The 16,072-nt window shown below is 37.8% G+C and overlaps 1 protein-coding gene across 2 annotated transcripts; it reads left to right on the forward strand.

The window, feature by feature from the left end:
* The first annotated feature begins 575 nt into the window (after window positions 1–575).
* On the forward strand, window positions 576–15,335 carry uhrf1 (ubiquitin-like with PHD and ring finger domains 1). 2 transcript variants are annotated; one of them, XM_038291711.1, is made up of 17 exons: window positions 576–733; window positions 4,967–5,129; window positions 5,211–5,477; window positions 6,245–6,396; window positions 8,927–9,142; window positions 9,369–9,484; window positions 9,610–9,796; window positions 10,633–10,756; window positions 10,843–10,950; window positions 11,127–11,231; window positions 11,411–11,517; window positions 11,615–11,777; window positions 11,884–12,021; window positions 12,136–12,235; window positions 12,444–12,589; window positions 13,957–14,055; window positions 14,751–14,897. In XM_038291711.1, the coding sequence occupies exons 2-17, from the start codon at window positions 4,977–4,979 to the stop codon at window positions 14,895–14,897; spliced, it is 2,328 nt and encodes a 775-aa protein (XP_038147639.1). In that variant the 5' UTR covers window positions 576–733; window positions 4,967–4,976. The 2 variants fall into 2 exon arrangements, with proteins under 2 accessions (XP_038147639.1, XP_038147640.1); XM_038291712.1 differs by lacking the exon at window positions 576–733 and having other exon boundaries at window positions 4,977–5,129; window positions 14,751–15,335.
* Window positions 15,336–16,072: the final 737 nt, after the last annotated feature.

Consider the following 16,072-nt stretch of genomic DNA (forward strand, 5'->3'; position numbering starts at 1 on the left):
GGTATCTCACATTATATAGACTAATTTAACCAACATAAAATAATCAAATAATAATAAAAAAATAATTTAAATTTAAACCTACAACAGACATCAATCATCCAGATATTGTGAAATAATATACAACAGGGACAATGTAATATATTATTCTGTATAGAAAGAAAATAAGGCATATCATATTCTAAACTTCCACTTGTATGTTGTGCTCTCATGAACTTTTTTCAAAAGTGAAAAAGTGTCTTCCTTCTAAAAGATTCTACAGGAAAATTCAAAACCATAGACTGTAAACATTAGTTCTGTTCGACAAAAAAATAAATTGTGTCTTAATTGACTTCTGAAAATAAATTAAGCAGGCATAGGGTACTCCTTTAGGTCTACAACAACGTTGTTTACCAGAACCATATGTTTGTCGGCAGGACTCCTTTGTCTCGCGATACTTTCCCGGAGGAGCGCTGCACCCACGAGAATGTTGTTTCGCGCGCTGACTCTAAGCTCCAGTCAGGGTTCAGATTGACAACCCTATGAGCCAATCAAATGTGAATTGTGAGAAGCAATCACCCAATCAGCATGGCGGACCTATGGAACAGGGGGGTTTACAAAGTGTTGAAGAATAACTCATTGATCAATCTCCAACAAGGGCTGGAGTTGGTCGCATAAACCCATAGAAATAAATAACTTAGGAGTAAAACGTTCACGTTTAATTCTTATCCCGATTTTATTTTGGACTATCAAACAGGTAAACCATTTTTTCGACTACTGCTAACTTTCGAATGGCTGTTATTGTATTTTCATTTACATCTTTATTCAATTGTTCGTACTCTGAGCTAAGTCTGGTGTTGCTTCGCTTTTGCTGCCGATATAAAATCACTGAAAGGCCTCATATGTGGTTCAGGGTCACCTAGATTTAATTATTCATCTCTTGCCCATAGTTCTGTTTCACGTCGGTGATCTGGTAAAAAAAATGGCTGAAAAGAAACAGAAACGGACTGTAACCTGACTTGCTGTGCGCTTTAAACTTGGTTGGGTAGAAGTTATTTTCTGTTTGTTTGCAGTGAACTGCAGCTCTTTGTGAAAACGGTTGAACCACCGAATGAATGCTAACACACCACTGCCCATTTTCCTGTTTCCCTTGCTTGGCATAAAGTAAAAGATTTTGTTTTTTATTTTCTCTAGAACACGCTGGAAGTAAAATATTAGGCAAATTACTAGTAATGAATTGAGGGTATTGTTTTTTAGTCAACTTGTTTTTATAAAATATCAATTTTATGCTAATTTTGTTCGCTTTCTTAGTATTATTTCCATCCTACACGAAAGCCGTAGAGGCGGGGAGCTTTTCCTCTTATTAATTAATAGAGTCCAAGTGAGTTGTATACTAATCATATATTACTGTAGAACCAAATAATGTCATATTCCACCGTGTTTTATAGTCGGAAATCGAAGGCACATTGTTTGCTAGCGCTCCCTCGCGTCCGGATGTGCTTTTAAAAGAAAAAGGGGGTGTGGCCTGAAGACTGATTTCCCGCACTGTATTTAAATCAGCCTATTCCCTCCCTTTCTGCAGGCTGTGATAACAGCAGACACCATACTGTACTCACAGCAGGAAGCAAAGGGGGCAGAGTAACCCCTCTGATCCTTTACAGCAGGGTTCCTGCAGATCCTTAAAAAGGCATTCAATTCTTCAATATAAAAAAAGGCCTTAATTGGTATTAAAATGTCTTAAACCAGTCTTTCAAAGGTCTTAAAATGGTAACCAGGTCATAAACAGGATTTTATTTTTGTAATTCATATAAAAAATTTAAAATAACTTTATTAATTTTTTGACATTTACCGAACAGCTTAGCTGGAACTAATGGAGTGACAGCACAACAAAAGGTCCGTAAGCAACATTATCTGGGTGGGTCTCATATGAAGTACAACACGTGATAAAGGTTCAAGATACGCAGACAGTTCCATAAATCGGCCAAGAAGATACAATTATGCAATTCTCAGTAGTAAATGATCACACATCACAATTCATTGGTGACAGCGCACCACCACATGATACAGACATCCCAAGTTCCAAAAAGTCATTTCAGGGAGATGCTTATCTACGTGCATCCACGCTTTGGGTTACCCATAATTCCAAGTTGTAGTGTAAAAAATAAAATACTCAAATACATCATTCTTTTAAGATCTTTATTGGGTTTTGAAACATGAGTGTATTTTTTAACAACCGTCTAATGAACTATGCAGGGTTATTAAAATAGTAATTAAAAGTACCACTGTCTGCTTTGCTATTGGTGTTGTGTTTATACAGCTCACCATCATGTTGAAATCTGGGGTGTAAATACGGTCCGGTGTAGTCGGTCACTTCCGTATCAGGTGGGTTTAAAATGATTTTTTTCACACCATTTCATCTACAAAGAGACATACTAGTCTACAATTGCGTAGGGGGGTCACAAGATGTCTATGATGGGGCCCCTAAGAGGTCGTGGGCCCGTAAGCAACTGTTGTCCCTGCTTATTGATATTTACGCCATTGGGTGGAACCATTATTAGTTCCATCCTGACAGCAGATCTGATAAAAACAACGTTGCAAACAGACCATGGGGTGATGCAAGATGAAAACGGTACTGAGGAAGGTATATGGGGAATGGCGTAGTTTGAGCAAGAAGTCATTCAAGCTCGGCACAATGGGAATCAAAGCTGTGGAGTCAGACATGTGAAAGTAGCAGCTATTTCTCAGTTCTGTTCCAGCCTGCCTCTGCAAGGCCTCTACAGCATCTCCAACGTCACAAAAAGCACCAAACCTCCGGATAATGTTTGGTGGTTCCCCTACAGTGAAATCAGAGCTATTATGGACTTTGAGTAGGGATCAAAATAAAGTTTGTGAATTCCATTTATTAGTTGTTAAAAATATGTTATTAGTGTGTTTTTAGTTTTCTTCCTATATGGAAAGATTTTCAAAATTGTAAACATTTCTACTGGGCCAAAAAGTAGTGGTTTTCTTGTGTGTGTTGTGAAGTTCATCTTAAATTTTTATTTCAAGGGACAAAAAAAGTAAAAAAGGAACCCTCTTTACAGCTCTGATTCGGTTTTGGAGAACTTTGTTTACTTCTGTTCTCTGAAATATGTACAAACAATATTTAATGTTTGTGCAGGAGTTGAATAATGCATACAGCCAAATCTGATATGAAAATTATATACATAGTAGGGGTGTAGATAATAAGTTTTGTATCGATCCAACAGCCGACGAAACGCTGCATCGACACGTCCGCAAGAGTATTGGGTCATGTTTTGTTTTTTGTTTTTCCCCCCCCCTTCCCTACGGTCTATTTTTATCCATTTGCTCCTGGATGTAATTCTGACTCCCGTGCTGCCGTGGCACTAAACCTATGTTGCCCTCCTGCCTCGCTTCCTTTAGCCACTAGCCTCTCTCTGCTTGCAGTATTTTTTGATGCAAGGCCTTCTGATTACCCGATCCGTCCCAGAAGCACATTTTGTTCTGCGCGAATAGATGTACATCCAGGTGTCTATAAATAATGTAATTATTTATATGATTAAACCATGTTTATCTGCATTTTTGTTGTTTCTTTCTTTAGATTATGCACTATATAGCATTTGGTAAAAACAAAACCAAAACGTAAAACTCAAAAAGACTAGATTTATGTTTAAATCCAAAGCCAAAAAAGCCACTAGAAGTAGCGTAGGATACCATTTCCGGTCCAAATTGGTCAGAGAGGACTGATAAAACAGTAGTCCCTGCCCGAATCTCTCCAAATTTTTCAGGAAATGCATTGTAAACCTTTAACATAATATATTTGAGTACCTTCACTATCTTTGGGGAGGGAAAATGTAATTTCCGTGTTTTTAACAAAAGGAAATGGAAAACAACCCGGATGTATATCTGGATGCGCAAATGAGCTCATAGTGCATGCGCAGAACAAGTCGAGTAGTGACAGGCCTTTCAGATTTTATAAAAAAGAGGCATTATTTTTCAGTGAATGAGGTTTTCATAGGCCTAGGTGGAGTACAACTTTGCTACTTCTGTTATTTGCTGTTGTTTCTCAAATAAAATGCATGATGATATTACAGCGTTCATTGATTTATTTTTAAATGATCAATTAATCGAATCGTATCATGGTGTATTCTTGAGTATAGCAAATTGATACTGAATCGGATCGCCATAATGGGTGTGATTTACACCCCTAATAAATAGCAGCATTTTAAAGATGCTGAAACCTTAAATATAGTTTAAAAACGCATACCTTTTGGGACGCCCACCATCTTTATGAAGTTTAGCAGGTCTCCTGTCTGGCTTAATGTGACAGTAGAATCTCGCTACTCCCTTTAAAAGTGCCGAATTACAGCGTTTTTATAAATCAATCCTGTATTGTGTCTACAAATTGAAATGCAAGGATAATTTTGACAAGATCAGATTGGTCTCACAAGAACCTTTAGCTTTTGTAACAGAACTTAAATGTGAGTTGAATTTAAAGGTATGAAATGACATGTTTCTATAGGTTAGATTATCCCTTTACTCTGTGATGTTTTCAGCAGTAAACACCTGGCAGTTTTTCTTTTTTACAGATTCAAATATCTCTGTTTATTTTGAATTAAATTGGAGGCCAGAGCAGGGTTCCACCTATAGCTAAGGTAGATGCCATTGCTAGTGGAATTCCACTCCTGAGGTTGTTGGTTGGAGATCCACCTCAGACTTTACCAGAATATCCCCATTGTTTGACAATAAAGGCATTTCCTATTCTGAGATGTGGCTGCAAGAGGTCCTGCTGCTCTGTTTTTAACAGAACAAGCTAGTGTGATCCTATAATAAAAGGCAGTCACAATAGTGGAGACTCGATGAAACCATGACATCCATCACTCTCAAATCTGTTGTGGGAGATTTGGTTTTAATTCATCAGGAAATTGGTGTTTGTTGACTCATAACATTCACAGTATTTGTTGTTTGTTGGACATATTTTTATTTGTAGGGCAGCTGCAATGTGGATTCAAGTTCGCACGATGGATGGGAAGGAGACCCATCGGGTGGATAACCTGTCCAAACTCACTAAGGTTGATGAGCTTCGCTTAAAAATCGTGGAGCTGTTCAATGTGGAGCCAGACAGGCAGAGGCTTTTCTATCGAGGAAAACAGGTGAGCTGGTTAGCTTAAATTGTTCTTTTTGTTCTGGTCTAACAGAATTTTTAATGCATATTTTTATTTTTTTAATATCAGATGGAAGATGGCCACACTATATTTGACTACAATGTTGGCCTGAACGACATAGTGCAGCTGCTTGTCAGGCAGAAGGCCCCCGCTGTTGACGTCGTCAAAAGCAAAGACAAAGAAGCCGAGCTCTCCGACTCGGATTCTGGCTGCGGCTCAACCCAGAGCGAGTCTGACAAGAACTCGACCCATGGGGAGGTCGAGGGCCAAACCGCTGGAACCTCTGCCCTTACAAACACACAGGAGCTTGTCTATCCTGGTTTTGGATTTTACAAGGTATTTCTATTAACGATTGTGTGGCAAATGTAGAGGGACCTGTGAAGCTGTGTCAAAACAAAGTAATATTTTTCCAAGAAAAACATGATTTATTTAAAATTATTAATTATTTAAAGTAGATTTTTTTTTAATGTTTGTATAGATCAGGGGTCTGCAACCTTTCATATTCAAAGATCCATTTTGCCCTGATTCCACCTAGAGCCAAAAAAAGTTACATAACTTTTTAATAAAACACAATCTATTGATCTTAAATATAACAAATCTGTTGCCATCTTAAACAACCATCAATTTATTTGTATTTTTAGCTTTTGATATGAGGAAAAACAGTGATTCATTAAGTTGAAACATAGATTTTCTTTCTTGGGGTATTATTTGATTTAAAAAATATATGATAAAACACATAATTGCCAAGCCAATTGAAATACATGGCCCTAAAAACATGTTTCTGATTTATTTAATGTCATTGTGTTGTGAGAATTTATTTGAAATATTTCTTATAAAAAAACAATAAAGCTTGTAAGACTGGTGTTTATCATTGTACATTAATTAGCTCTTTATATCATTTTAGCCACCGTTTAGAGCCATTGTAGAGAACTGCAAAGAGCCACATGTGCCTCCAGAGGATTCAGACCCCTGTTCTAGATAATCTGTTCCAGTTTCAAACCTTTAGAAAGACTTTGTTTACCAATTTAACAATTTTTAAGATCCAGTCTGAGACAAGGTGGAAACTGTCAGTTGCTAACTGCTGTTTTTGTTTTTGTCTCAAGATCAATGAGCTGGTAGATGCAAGAGACTTGAACATGGGAGCATGGTTTGAGGCCCAGATTGTCAATGTCACCAAAACAGCAAAGACGCCCAAAGAAGAGGCCGCTGATGGACAGACAGAAGAGGACATCTTGTACCATGTTAAATATGAAGAGTAAGAATGGTTCTTTTTTTTTTCTGTTTTTACCAGCTTGGAGTCTTTCTTAGTCAGGTGTTCTATTAAGTGCATTGATATGTTTACGTTTTTTGTTTGTTTTGTCCCAACTTTTCTGGTTTTATTCTCAAGCAGTATATTGTTTCCTTGCAATGTCTATATGTACAGAAAGTCTCCTTGCTAGAGTTTGCAGTGGCTCTTGTGGGTCTTTGTTTTTTATTGCATACATAAGCCTAGCTTTGTGAGTTCCCAGCCTTTCTCAATGAACCGTTCAGTCATAAATCATGAAAGTCGAGCCCCTGTCTGAGGTGCCGCTGCAATTCAGTAAAACCTATCTAACGTATCTTAAGGGAAAGTCGTTAATGTGCCTACCGGGTTTTGGTACTGATGTGTGTTTAAGGCTTAGAAGTTGGTTATACTCCCCGCAGCAGTCTTGTTGCAGATATTTTTTTATTTAGGCCCAATATTGAAGTGTTGTCTGCACTATGTTATTCCACACCACAATGCAAGATGGAAAATCACAAACTAGCTATGGGTCTAGATACGGCCGAGGCGGTGAGGAAGTGGGGGCAAGTTTCGGTGACAACGGATGGACATGAGGGCAAAAAACAGCGGGGATCCAGGTGGAAAAAGTGTCCCAGCGTTCTCGCGCACCTCGCTCCTCGGAAATACGCATAGTGTAGAGCGGATGTAGAGTCGACCAATCAGATTCCTCCTGTCTGCGGTCACATACAATTTTGGAGAGGTGCACCAGAGTGTCTGCGGCAGGGGCGCTAGCACATTTGTGTTCACTGCGACCCACACGCAGACAACCTGGTTTCTGAGTATAAACCTGCCTTCAGTTCTTCTTGTTGGCTTGTTGCTCAGACAGCATGTAACTTCCTACAATAGTGAGTGGTACAGAGCTGTGTCTACTTAGTCATTGGGGGTGGTAATTGTGAACCCGTTCACCATTACGAAAGAAAAAATACTTGAAATGAAATTATCGCGTTATCATACCACGCTTGGCCAACATTGAGCTTGGCTTTGGGGGGTTTTAGTTTGAAGTTGCTGAAAACTCCGTCCCTGCGTTCTTTGCTGGGTTTATCATGTTTCAGTGACTGAATAAAACATTTATTCCCTTTTAACCAAAAAACAAATTTATACACAATGGATTGAAATCTACAAATAAGCCATGATTTTAAAGTTACTCTCTATTATGACACAGCTGATTGAGAACTTATTTCAACTTAGTTCAGTCTGATATCTAACCTAAATACTCAGGCTTTTTTCTAGGGCTAAAATTAATCGTGATTAATGATTAATTAGTTGTAATCGATTCATCATTAACTTGAGTATAGAGATTCTAAAACATCTTTAGCTAAAAGAGCAACCACTTAAAGCAGTAATTAAACCATAATTGTAAAATAATATATATATATACATAGATTTTGCATTCATGATGTATAAAGTTATTTTTCATCCTTTAATATGCTCTTCTTTAAGGAACCTTTGGCTATCCGATTATTAATCGAAAAAATATTTAGATTAATCGATTTGCTAAATAATCGTTAGTTGCAGCCTGACTTTGTTACTAAAGAAGACCTTTTATATTACTATATGTTTATGTAGTTCTTAGAAGTGTCCCTGCTTCAGCACAGTTGTTTCCCTTATAAGCTGATTAACAGGCTTTTGTAGAACAGCAATCACTAGAATCAGCTTTGCTGAAGGCGAGAAACATGGAGGACAGCTGCCCTCGAGAACCATCTTTAGATATGCCTGTTATAAACCATTAAAAGGAGCTCTCGATGTCATTTAGACCAGAATTTGATGTGAAGACATGTCTGTGATCTTAAGAAAACTACAGTCACCACTGCTGACATTCCTGTACATGATGGCTGCAGTTTATCATTATTCAATTGTCCCTCAACTAGTGGTGTCCTTACCTTTAGAACTAGCTGCAGTTCCCTAGTGGAAAGTTTATTTTGATGTTTAGCAATAAGTCAAACATGCATTATTATGAAAAACCAGAAGAACATTATTCCAACTCTAAAAAGTCCCCTAGGTTTTCTTTTCTTTTTTTTTTTTTTTGTTGGCCATGAATTGTTCAGTCTATAGCCGGCAGCAAAAATGGGAACTGGAAAAACCACTGCTGTGTAGCCAATTTTGATAAGCTGTGTTGAACGTTTGTGGCTCCTCTCGCCATATTGGTATAAAACGAAACAAAAAATATAACTTTGTTGCCTGCATTTTTTTTTTCTATTTAAGAGGAACTAGAAAAAAAAAAGTTTTTTTGAGCTTTTCTGCATTGGCTCGATTTTTGTTGGAGGGGGCGGGGGGTGATGAGTATGAATTAATAATTTTGATAAATTTGGCTTAAATTTTATTAGAGATGGGAGGAAATTCATGGGCGTGGTGTAGAGCTGTGAGAGCCTGCTGCTTCTGTAGCAGTTGCTTTCTGATGCCGTTTAGATGCATACATCTCCCTTAAATGAAGCACTGTGTGAAAAACCTTGGAGGGAAATGTGGCTTAATGTATGAACTGTTTTAGTTACCCAGAGAACGGTGTGATTCAGCTACTGGCCAAAGATGTTCGCCCACGAGCCCGTACCGTCTACCAGTGGCATCAGCTGGAGCCTGGGATGGTCGTTATGGTCAACTATAATCCCGATGATCCCAAGGAGCGTGGCTACTGGTACGATGCCGAAATCCAGAGGAAGCGCGAGACTCGCACCATCCGAGAAATCTACGCCAAGATCATCCTTGGGTACGGATGCAAGTCATTTTTCCTGAATAAAGTTTGGAGTAGTTTTACCTGGAGTTATTATCTGTGGTAACAGGTGAGCATGGTAACAGCATCTCTGTTGGTGTGGTTTGTGCTGGCACAGCAGCTGGTATCTAGAGGCAGGTTTCCTGCTGTGGTCTCTGAGGATTGCTCAATAATGGTCACAGTGTCTGGAGCTGACGGTTAACAGTTTGTTTTTTCTTTGCAGCGATGCAGGTGACTCCCTTAATGACTGCCGGATCATTTTCATAACTGAAATCTATAAAATCGAGGAGCCCGGTTCTTTGAGTGACGCTCCAGCTGGAACAGAAAGCCCGTTAAAAAGTGAGTCTGAATATCAGGAATCAGGCTTCTGTTTCCTCTCAACTTTTATAAGGGATCATCCCTAACAATGTAGCTCCTAACCAACCACGTTGTTGTTGTTTATGTCGGATATCTGTTCCCTATAGGATCAAATGGGCCTGAATGTAAGCACTGCAAGGACGATGTGAATAAAAACTGCCGTTGGTGTAACTGCCACATCTGTGGCATCAAACAGGATCCTGACAAGCAGCTGCTGTGTGATGAGTGCGACATGGCCTATCACACATACTGTCTGAATCCTCCACTGACCTCTATCCCTGAAGACGAAGACTGGTCAGTAGAGCCTACATTCAGTCTTTTCGTTATGCACACAATTAGCACTGAAACAATGAATTGTGATTATTGGATTGTTTAAATAATTGTTAACTAGTTCAGTAATTGATTAATCATTAACCTGATTATAGAGATTCTAAATCACGCCTTGAGATGGTAGAGCAACCCACTCAGATTTGACCTTTTAAGATGTATAATAATTTTTTTAATCTGTCAATATGCTCTATCCAGGACCCCTCAAGTGGAAAATATTTAGTATTAGTTACAAAATCACATTTAAGGAACTGTTTGCTATCAAATTATTAATCGGTTTGTCTAAAAAAATACTAAGATTAAACGATTAGTAAAATAATTGTTTGTTTCGGCCCTACACACAATGCTGTTGGCTACCTTATGTATATATAGTAATCTTATTCATGGTTGCTTTTTCTTCCTTACAATCATCTGCAAATACCCCAGTGAATAAAAATGACTTGAAGTTTATTGGAATAAAACTTGGTGCTGTGTAATCAACTTTTCAACTTTAGATCTAAATGGAACATAAAATTAATTGGTTTTCACCATTAATCTGTTGAGGCACTATGTTTAATTTAAGAAGTGTAGCTTTATTTAGTACTGGAACAGGTCTCTTTTCAGATTATATACTGGTTTTCATTATTTATAAATCCCTGTTAAATGTAGAATAATGTAATTTTTAAGTATTTAACATTTTAAATTGGACGTAGCAAGTTTTTTTAATATAGTGAAATAGCCCTTTAACTTGAATCCAAAAAAAAAAGTTGATCTTCATTCTGAGGTTTGTTGGCTTTAACTTTGACATGTTTTTGCGGTTTCAGGTATTGTCCCGGTTGCCGTAACGACAGCAGTGAGGTTGTTCTGGCTGGAGAAAAGCTAAAGGAAAGCAAGAAGAAGGCGAAGATGGCTTCCGCAAGCTCGTCTAGCCAGAGAGACTGGGGAAAGGTGATTTTACACTGAATACTCATCTAATGAAAGCAAACAGGAAGATTGTTTCATGGGACCTAAAGGAGTGCTCTCTATCTGTGTAGGGAATGGCTTGTGTGGGTCGAACCAAGCAGTGCACCATTGTCCCATCCAACCACTATGGTCCGATTCCAGGTGTTCCTGTCGGTTCTCTCTGGAAGTTCAGAGTGCAGGTTTGTCTAGTTCTGCTACTTCAAACCGAAAGCTAACACTGTCCTTGAATTGTGAAGGAAATCCTCTCGAGTTAAAAGCAAATATCAATTGTTTAACAATTATATGTATAGAAATACAAATGTATATAACAGTGATGTTTACAACATAAGCTAAAAATGTAATTCTTTTCCCCCAGGTGAGTGAATCTGGTGTTCACAGGCCTCATGTTGCTGGGATCCATGGGAGGAGCAATGATGGAGCATACTCCCTGGTTTTAGCAGGAGGCTACGAAGATGATGTGGTATGCATTTTTTCTTTATTTCTAACAGTACAGCGTTTTATTTGTATTAATATCTGCAAAAAAGTGGATAATTTTGAAGAGAGAATTTAGTTCTATGATTTTTTTTTTATTTTTTTTCATCACTGAGATCTTTTCTTGATGTGTTTAAATAAAACATCGCTGCTATCTTCTGATCAAAGGATGATGGCAACGAGTTCACTTATACCGGCTCAGGAGGGCGAGATCTGTCTGGGAACAAGAGGACAGCTGAGCAATCATGTGACCAGACCCTGACCCACATGAACCGGTAGGGCAATCAGAAGGGAAGCAGTAATTCACAACAGCACATGTAGTGGCTTACATTTCTATTTCTTTTCTTTTTTTTTTTTTTTTTTGGGTGTCAGGGCTTTGGCTCTCAATTGCAATGTTCCTGTTAATGACAAAAACGGCGCAGAATCTAAGAACTGGAAACAAGGAAAACCTGTCAGAGTGGTGCGCAACTGCAAGGGGCGCAAACACAGCAAGTACTGCCCTGAGGAAGGAAACCGGTATGACGGGATTTACAAGGTACGAGGAGAGGGCCCAGAGAGGGGGGGTCTAACGGTTAACTTTGAGCATCGGTTTAATTGTTTTATTTTGTTTGTTTTTCCTCTGCATCTTCCCATTTGCTCAGGTGGTGAAGTACTGGCCCGACAAAGGCAAGTCCGGCTTCTTGGTGTGGCGCTACCTGCTGAAGCGGGACGATGAAGAGCCAGCCCCGTGGACCCGGGACGGGAAGGAGCGTGTCAAGAAACTGGGTCTTGTCATGCAGGTGAGAAGCTGAAGACCATTCGGCATATTGTGTCAAGAAGATGCCATCCAAACCTTTGATTCTCATTTTCATGGTATGTGTTTTGCTAACTGGTTGTGGTGGTTGCTGTTGCAGTATCCTGCTGGTTATCAAAAGGAAAAGGAGAACAAAAACGAAGTAGAGGAGGAAGCGACACCCAGCAAGGCAAAGAGGAAGAGGAAATCTCAGGGCAGCGGTATGTTCTTTATGGCTTTAACTTGTTAAATAGTTAATATTTTTTGTTTGTTTCTGTGTTTTGTTTTTTATGTCTACACTTCGTAGATAGAAAATTACTTGTTTTAATGACCACTGTTATTCTCTGGGTTCCAATTTTTATATCGGTGTATTAAAGTGAATGGAAAATGGAAACAATAAATGTGAATTTCTGTTCTTTTTCGTTCTAGAATCTAAGACCTCACCTGCCAAATCTCCCAAGAAGATCAAAGTGGAAGCATATAAACTTTCACAGGAGCAGAAATCCCTCATTAAGAAAGACCAGCCTAACAAGAAGCTGTGGGATGAAGCAATGGAGTCACTGTCACTTGGACCGGTAAAGATGCTAGTTTTAAATACCCATGGTTTTATCTCTGCACATTTACATAGGCATTTTGTAAGGCAAATCTTTAAAAGCATTTCCTGCACTTAAATATGATGCCTGTAGTGTGGACTGAACTGGTGGTGGTGCTTTGTTAGCGCTGGTTCTTGGTTCTTCTGGGAGCTGCTTTCATCAGGTGTTCTCACAGAGCCCGATGGTCGTTTTTTAAAGTTCAGGATTAGCATTATCAACTCAAAAAATAAAAATAAAAAATATGAAGCAATGGGCTTCAAAATTATGAAGATGAATTTGCTTTTAGATATTAGAATCTTACCCTGTGGCTTCTGTTTGTTTTTGTTAATGAACATAACTTGATGTGCAAAGATGGGATTAAAGAAATTTCCCTTTTCTGAAATCTGTTTTGTAAGATGATGAGAAATTAAAGCGTTTGTTTGGTTTTTTGTTAAGTATTCTGGCAATACAGTAGTAACCATTAAAAAATGAACCTTCCCTGTCAAATGTTGGGTGAATGGCAGCCAACTTCCAGCCAGCTTCTCCTTGGCGTGCATATTTTATATTTCACTGTGACTCCACCCTTTCACTGAATTACAGGGTCTGACCAGGAGATGACTCTTCTCTTTAGATCTTAATTTCCAGAAATCATGACAGAATATTTTAGTACAAAGATTGATTTTTAAACAGGAATTATAGTGGACCAGCCAAGGACACATCAAGGAAAGTGGGGAAATTTTGAGTGGCTACTACTGGGGCAAACTTGGTGATAAATGCATAAACTGTTCACATAAGTCTTATTTAATGTTTAATTTTGATATGATCACAGAAATAATGGTGTCTACAACATAGACTCAAGGTTGGATGACATTAGGAAATAAAATGCACAGGTTGACAGCAAAAAACGTATCTTGAAGATCAAATCTTTTTTTTTCCCCTCCTGATTGTTTTATTTTTCAAACAGCTTAAAATTGCTCCATGCTTTTATATTTAATAGCCAGGTAGTCAACTAGGTAGTTGGTGGGTATTTTATTCTGTTCAGTTCAATTATGTTGATCTTTTCTGTTTGTTTGTTTTGCAAATATATTCCCTTGGAATATCTCTTTATTTTACTGCCTTTGAGAACCCATCAATGAGTTAGGATATTTCTTATTTGTTCAAAAATCTGACATTTGGGGACCAGCTTACTTACCTGCCATCTGTCTCTTAAGCTTTGTGGACTTATTTAGATTATTAAATTGTATCTTGCTGATCCTATAAAACCAAACCATTCAGTTCGGAAGGTACAACTTTAATGTAGGTTTATAGACTTGGCTTGTAAATAAATATATTCATCGTATTCTAACATCTTAATGTTTTTATTTCTACAGAAATTTCTGAGCAAGGTTGAAGAGGTTTTCCTTTGCATTTGCTGCCAAGAAGTGGTCTATCAGCCTGTGACAACAGAGTGCCAACACAATGTCTGCAAGGTAGGAACCCGGAAATCTTTAACAATCATTCTAAGTGGCGCAGCTGAAAATTATCTAGTATGTAGCATCTCTAGTCTGACTTATCAGAAGCCTCCTTTTTTTTCTTTTCTTTTTTTTTTTTAACCGCACCACCTATTCGGGCTGGGTCTCTTCTCATTTGCCTCTTTGAACAGAAGTAAAGTCATAATAATTTTTTGCAATTGCAGAAATTTGTGCGTTTGTTTGGGATTATATCTCTAACATAAAGTGATGCTTAACTTTAACATGAAAGGAATATGATGCATAGTTTTCAGTTTATTTTATTTTTTTAAATGAAAGGAAATCTGAAGAATGTGTGTTCTTAGATAAAATCCATTGCAACAGATTGTCTTTGGGATTTGCCTGATCAAAGGGTTATGGATACATCTGCAGAGTACTGCAACCTTCAATGTTGGTGGGAAAAAAGCATACGGCCACAGTGGTTTATTTGGAGCACAGGGTTTATTTTTTAAAGCTTCAGAGTATCTACTCTCTGGGGCACATTTATTAGAATTTTTTTGAAACTCCAAATTGTGTACACTACGTTTTATAGATATTCTAATCTATGCACGTCATATGTGAACACATGGATGGCTTCAACCAAGGAAACAATGGAAGATGCACTGGCAGTAGTCTGTATAAAATGCTTAAAGTGTGTATATATTTTTTCACCATAGGAATGCCTCCAACGGTCCTTCAAGGCAGAGGTTTACACCTGCCCAGCCTGCAGACATGACCTGGGCAAGAACTACTCCATGTCTGTCAACCAAGCTCTGCAGGACATTCTAAGTCAGCTTTTCCCTGGCTACAGCAACGGGCGATGATCATCACTCCCGTCTACTCGGCCCTAAAAAAAAAAAGCAATGAAACCTGTAACGGGAACTACCAGTTGAGGCAATAAAGATTCAGCTTCCTTTAATATATTTTCTATGAATATAAAGCTACAGTTTTTGTGGGTAAAATACAACCATTATTACTGTTGAGCTCCCATGCCCACCTAACATTCATTGAGAATCTTTTTCTAGAACTGTCCATATAATTACCTTTTTTTTTCAATGGCATTCTGGATTAACCCTTTATATTTTAACTACTGCTATATTCCTAATTTAAATTTAGCCTTTTTTGCCAGTAATTCCTCTGTTTTTGACGTTCATTGAAGAGTTTATCAACCCCCCAAATATTTCTAAAGATCCTAATCTCCTATTGTAAGATTTTTGATTTGTATAAGGTTTTTTTATCATTCAACTGCTTGTGGTCGGTAATTCTTATTGGACTTTTATAAAAAAAAAGAAAACTCAAACATTTATTTTATGGATTTTCTTGAGTCCTAACATTAATTTCATATAAAAATGCACTAAAGTGATGGATAAACAAAGAGGTTAGGTCTCTAGTGGCTCCATGAAATGTTAGTAAAACCGTTTTCTTAATGCACTTGAGAAATGGGAGAGAAGTTGTCATCAAATATCAATATGTTCTGTTCACCCAAACATTGACAGAATTTTTTGTATTCTTAAGTTAAACCGCAGAAACCGATTACACTTAAAACAAAGTGTTTTTTTTTTTGTCTGAATGATATTTTTTCTAGATTACCCTTTTTGTGATCCACCTTAAAATAGTCCAAAGATATGATTATACTTAACCAAGAGTGTAAAGTAGGTCCCATCTATTTAGCTCTCTAGACCTTGTCCTTAACACTCAAACCTAATCCAGCCTAGAGACTAAATTTTTATTTTTATAAAGCTAAAATGTACACCTTTTTTATGCCTTACAATCTGTTGCTGTTGTTAAATTAGAAGGCTCTGTCATTTGTCTTCCCAGTTGTCATCTTTTATAATTGACTCCTCTTAAAACAGGAAGTGTTTGCATTTTAAAATTGAGAAAATGCATCTCTTTAATGCTGACGTTAACATTTGCCTTTATCAGTTACAGTTTCTGTTTGGTCAATGTGCAGATTATCCTTAATGTAAACATTTAACCAAAATAATTGCAAATGCTGGGA

This window comes from Cyprinodon tularosa, unplaced genomic scaffold (assembly GCF_016077235.1).
Source record: "Cyprinodon tularosa strain WSP-4 unplaced genomic scaffold, ASM1607723v1 ctg30, whole genome shotgun sequence".
In the NCBI taxonomy this organism is placed as follows: Eukaryota; Metazoa; Chordata; class Actinopteri; order Cyprinodontiformes; family Cyprinodontidae; genus Cyprinodon; species Cyprinodon tularosa.

Coding starts and splice junctions, on each gene's coding strand:
- uhrf1 (XM_038291711.1), top strand. CDS start 4,977: ATGTGGATTCAAGTTCGCACGATGGATGGGAAGGAGACCCATCGGGTG. Junction 11,518..11,614: donor ACCCTGACCCACATGAACCG/GTAGGGCAATCA, acceptor TTTGGGTGTCAG/GGCTTTGGCTCTCAATTGCA. Junction 12,236..12,443: donor GAGGAAATCTCAGGGCAGCG/GTATGTTCTTTA, acceptor TTTTCGTTCTAG/AATCTAAGACCTCACCTGCC.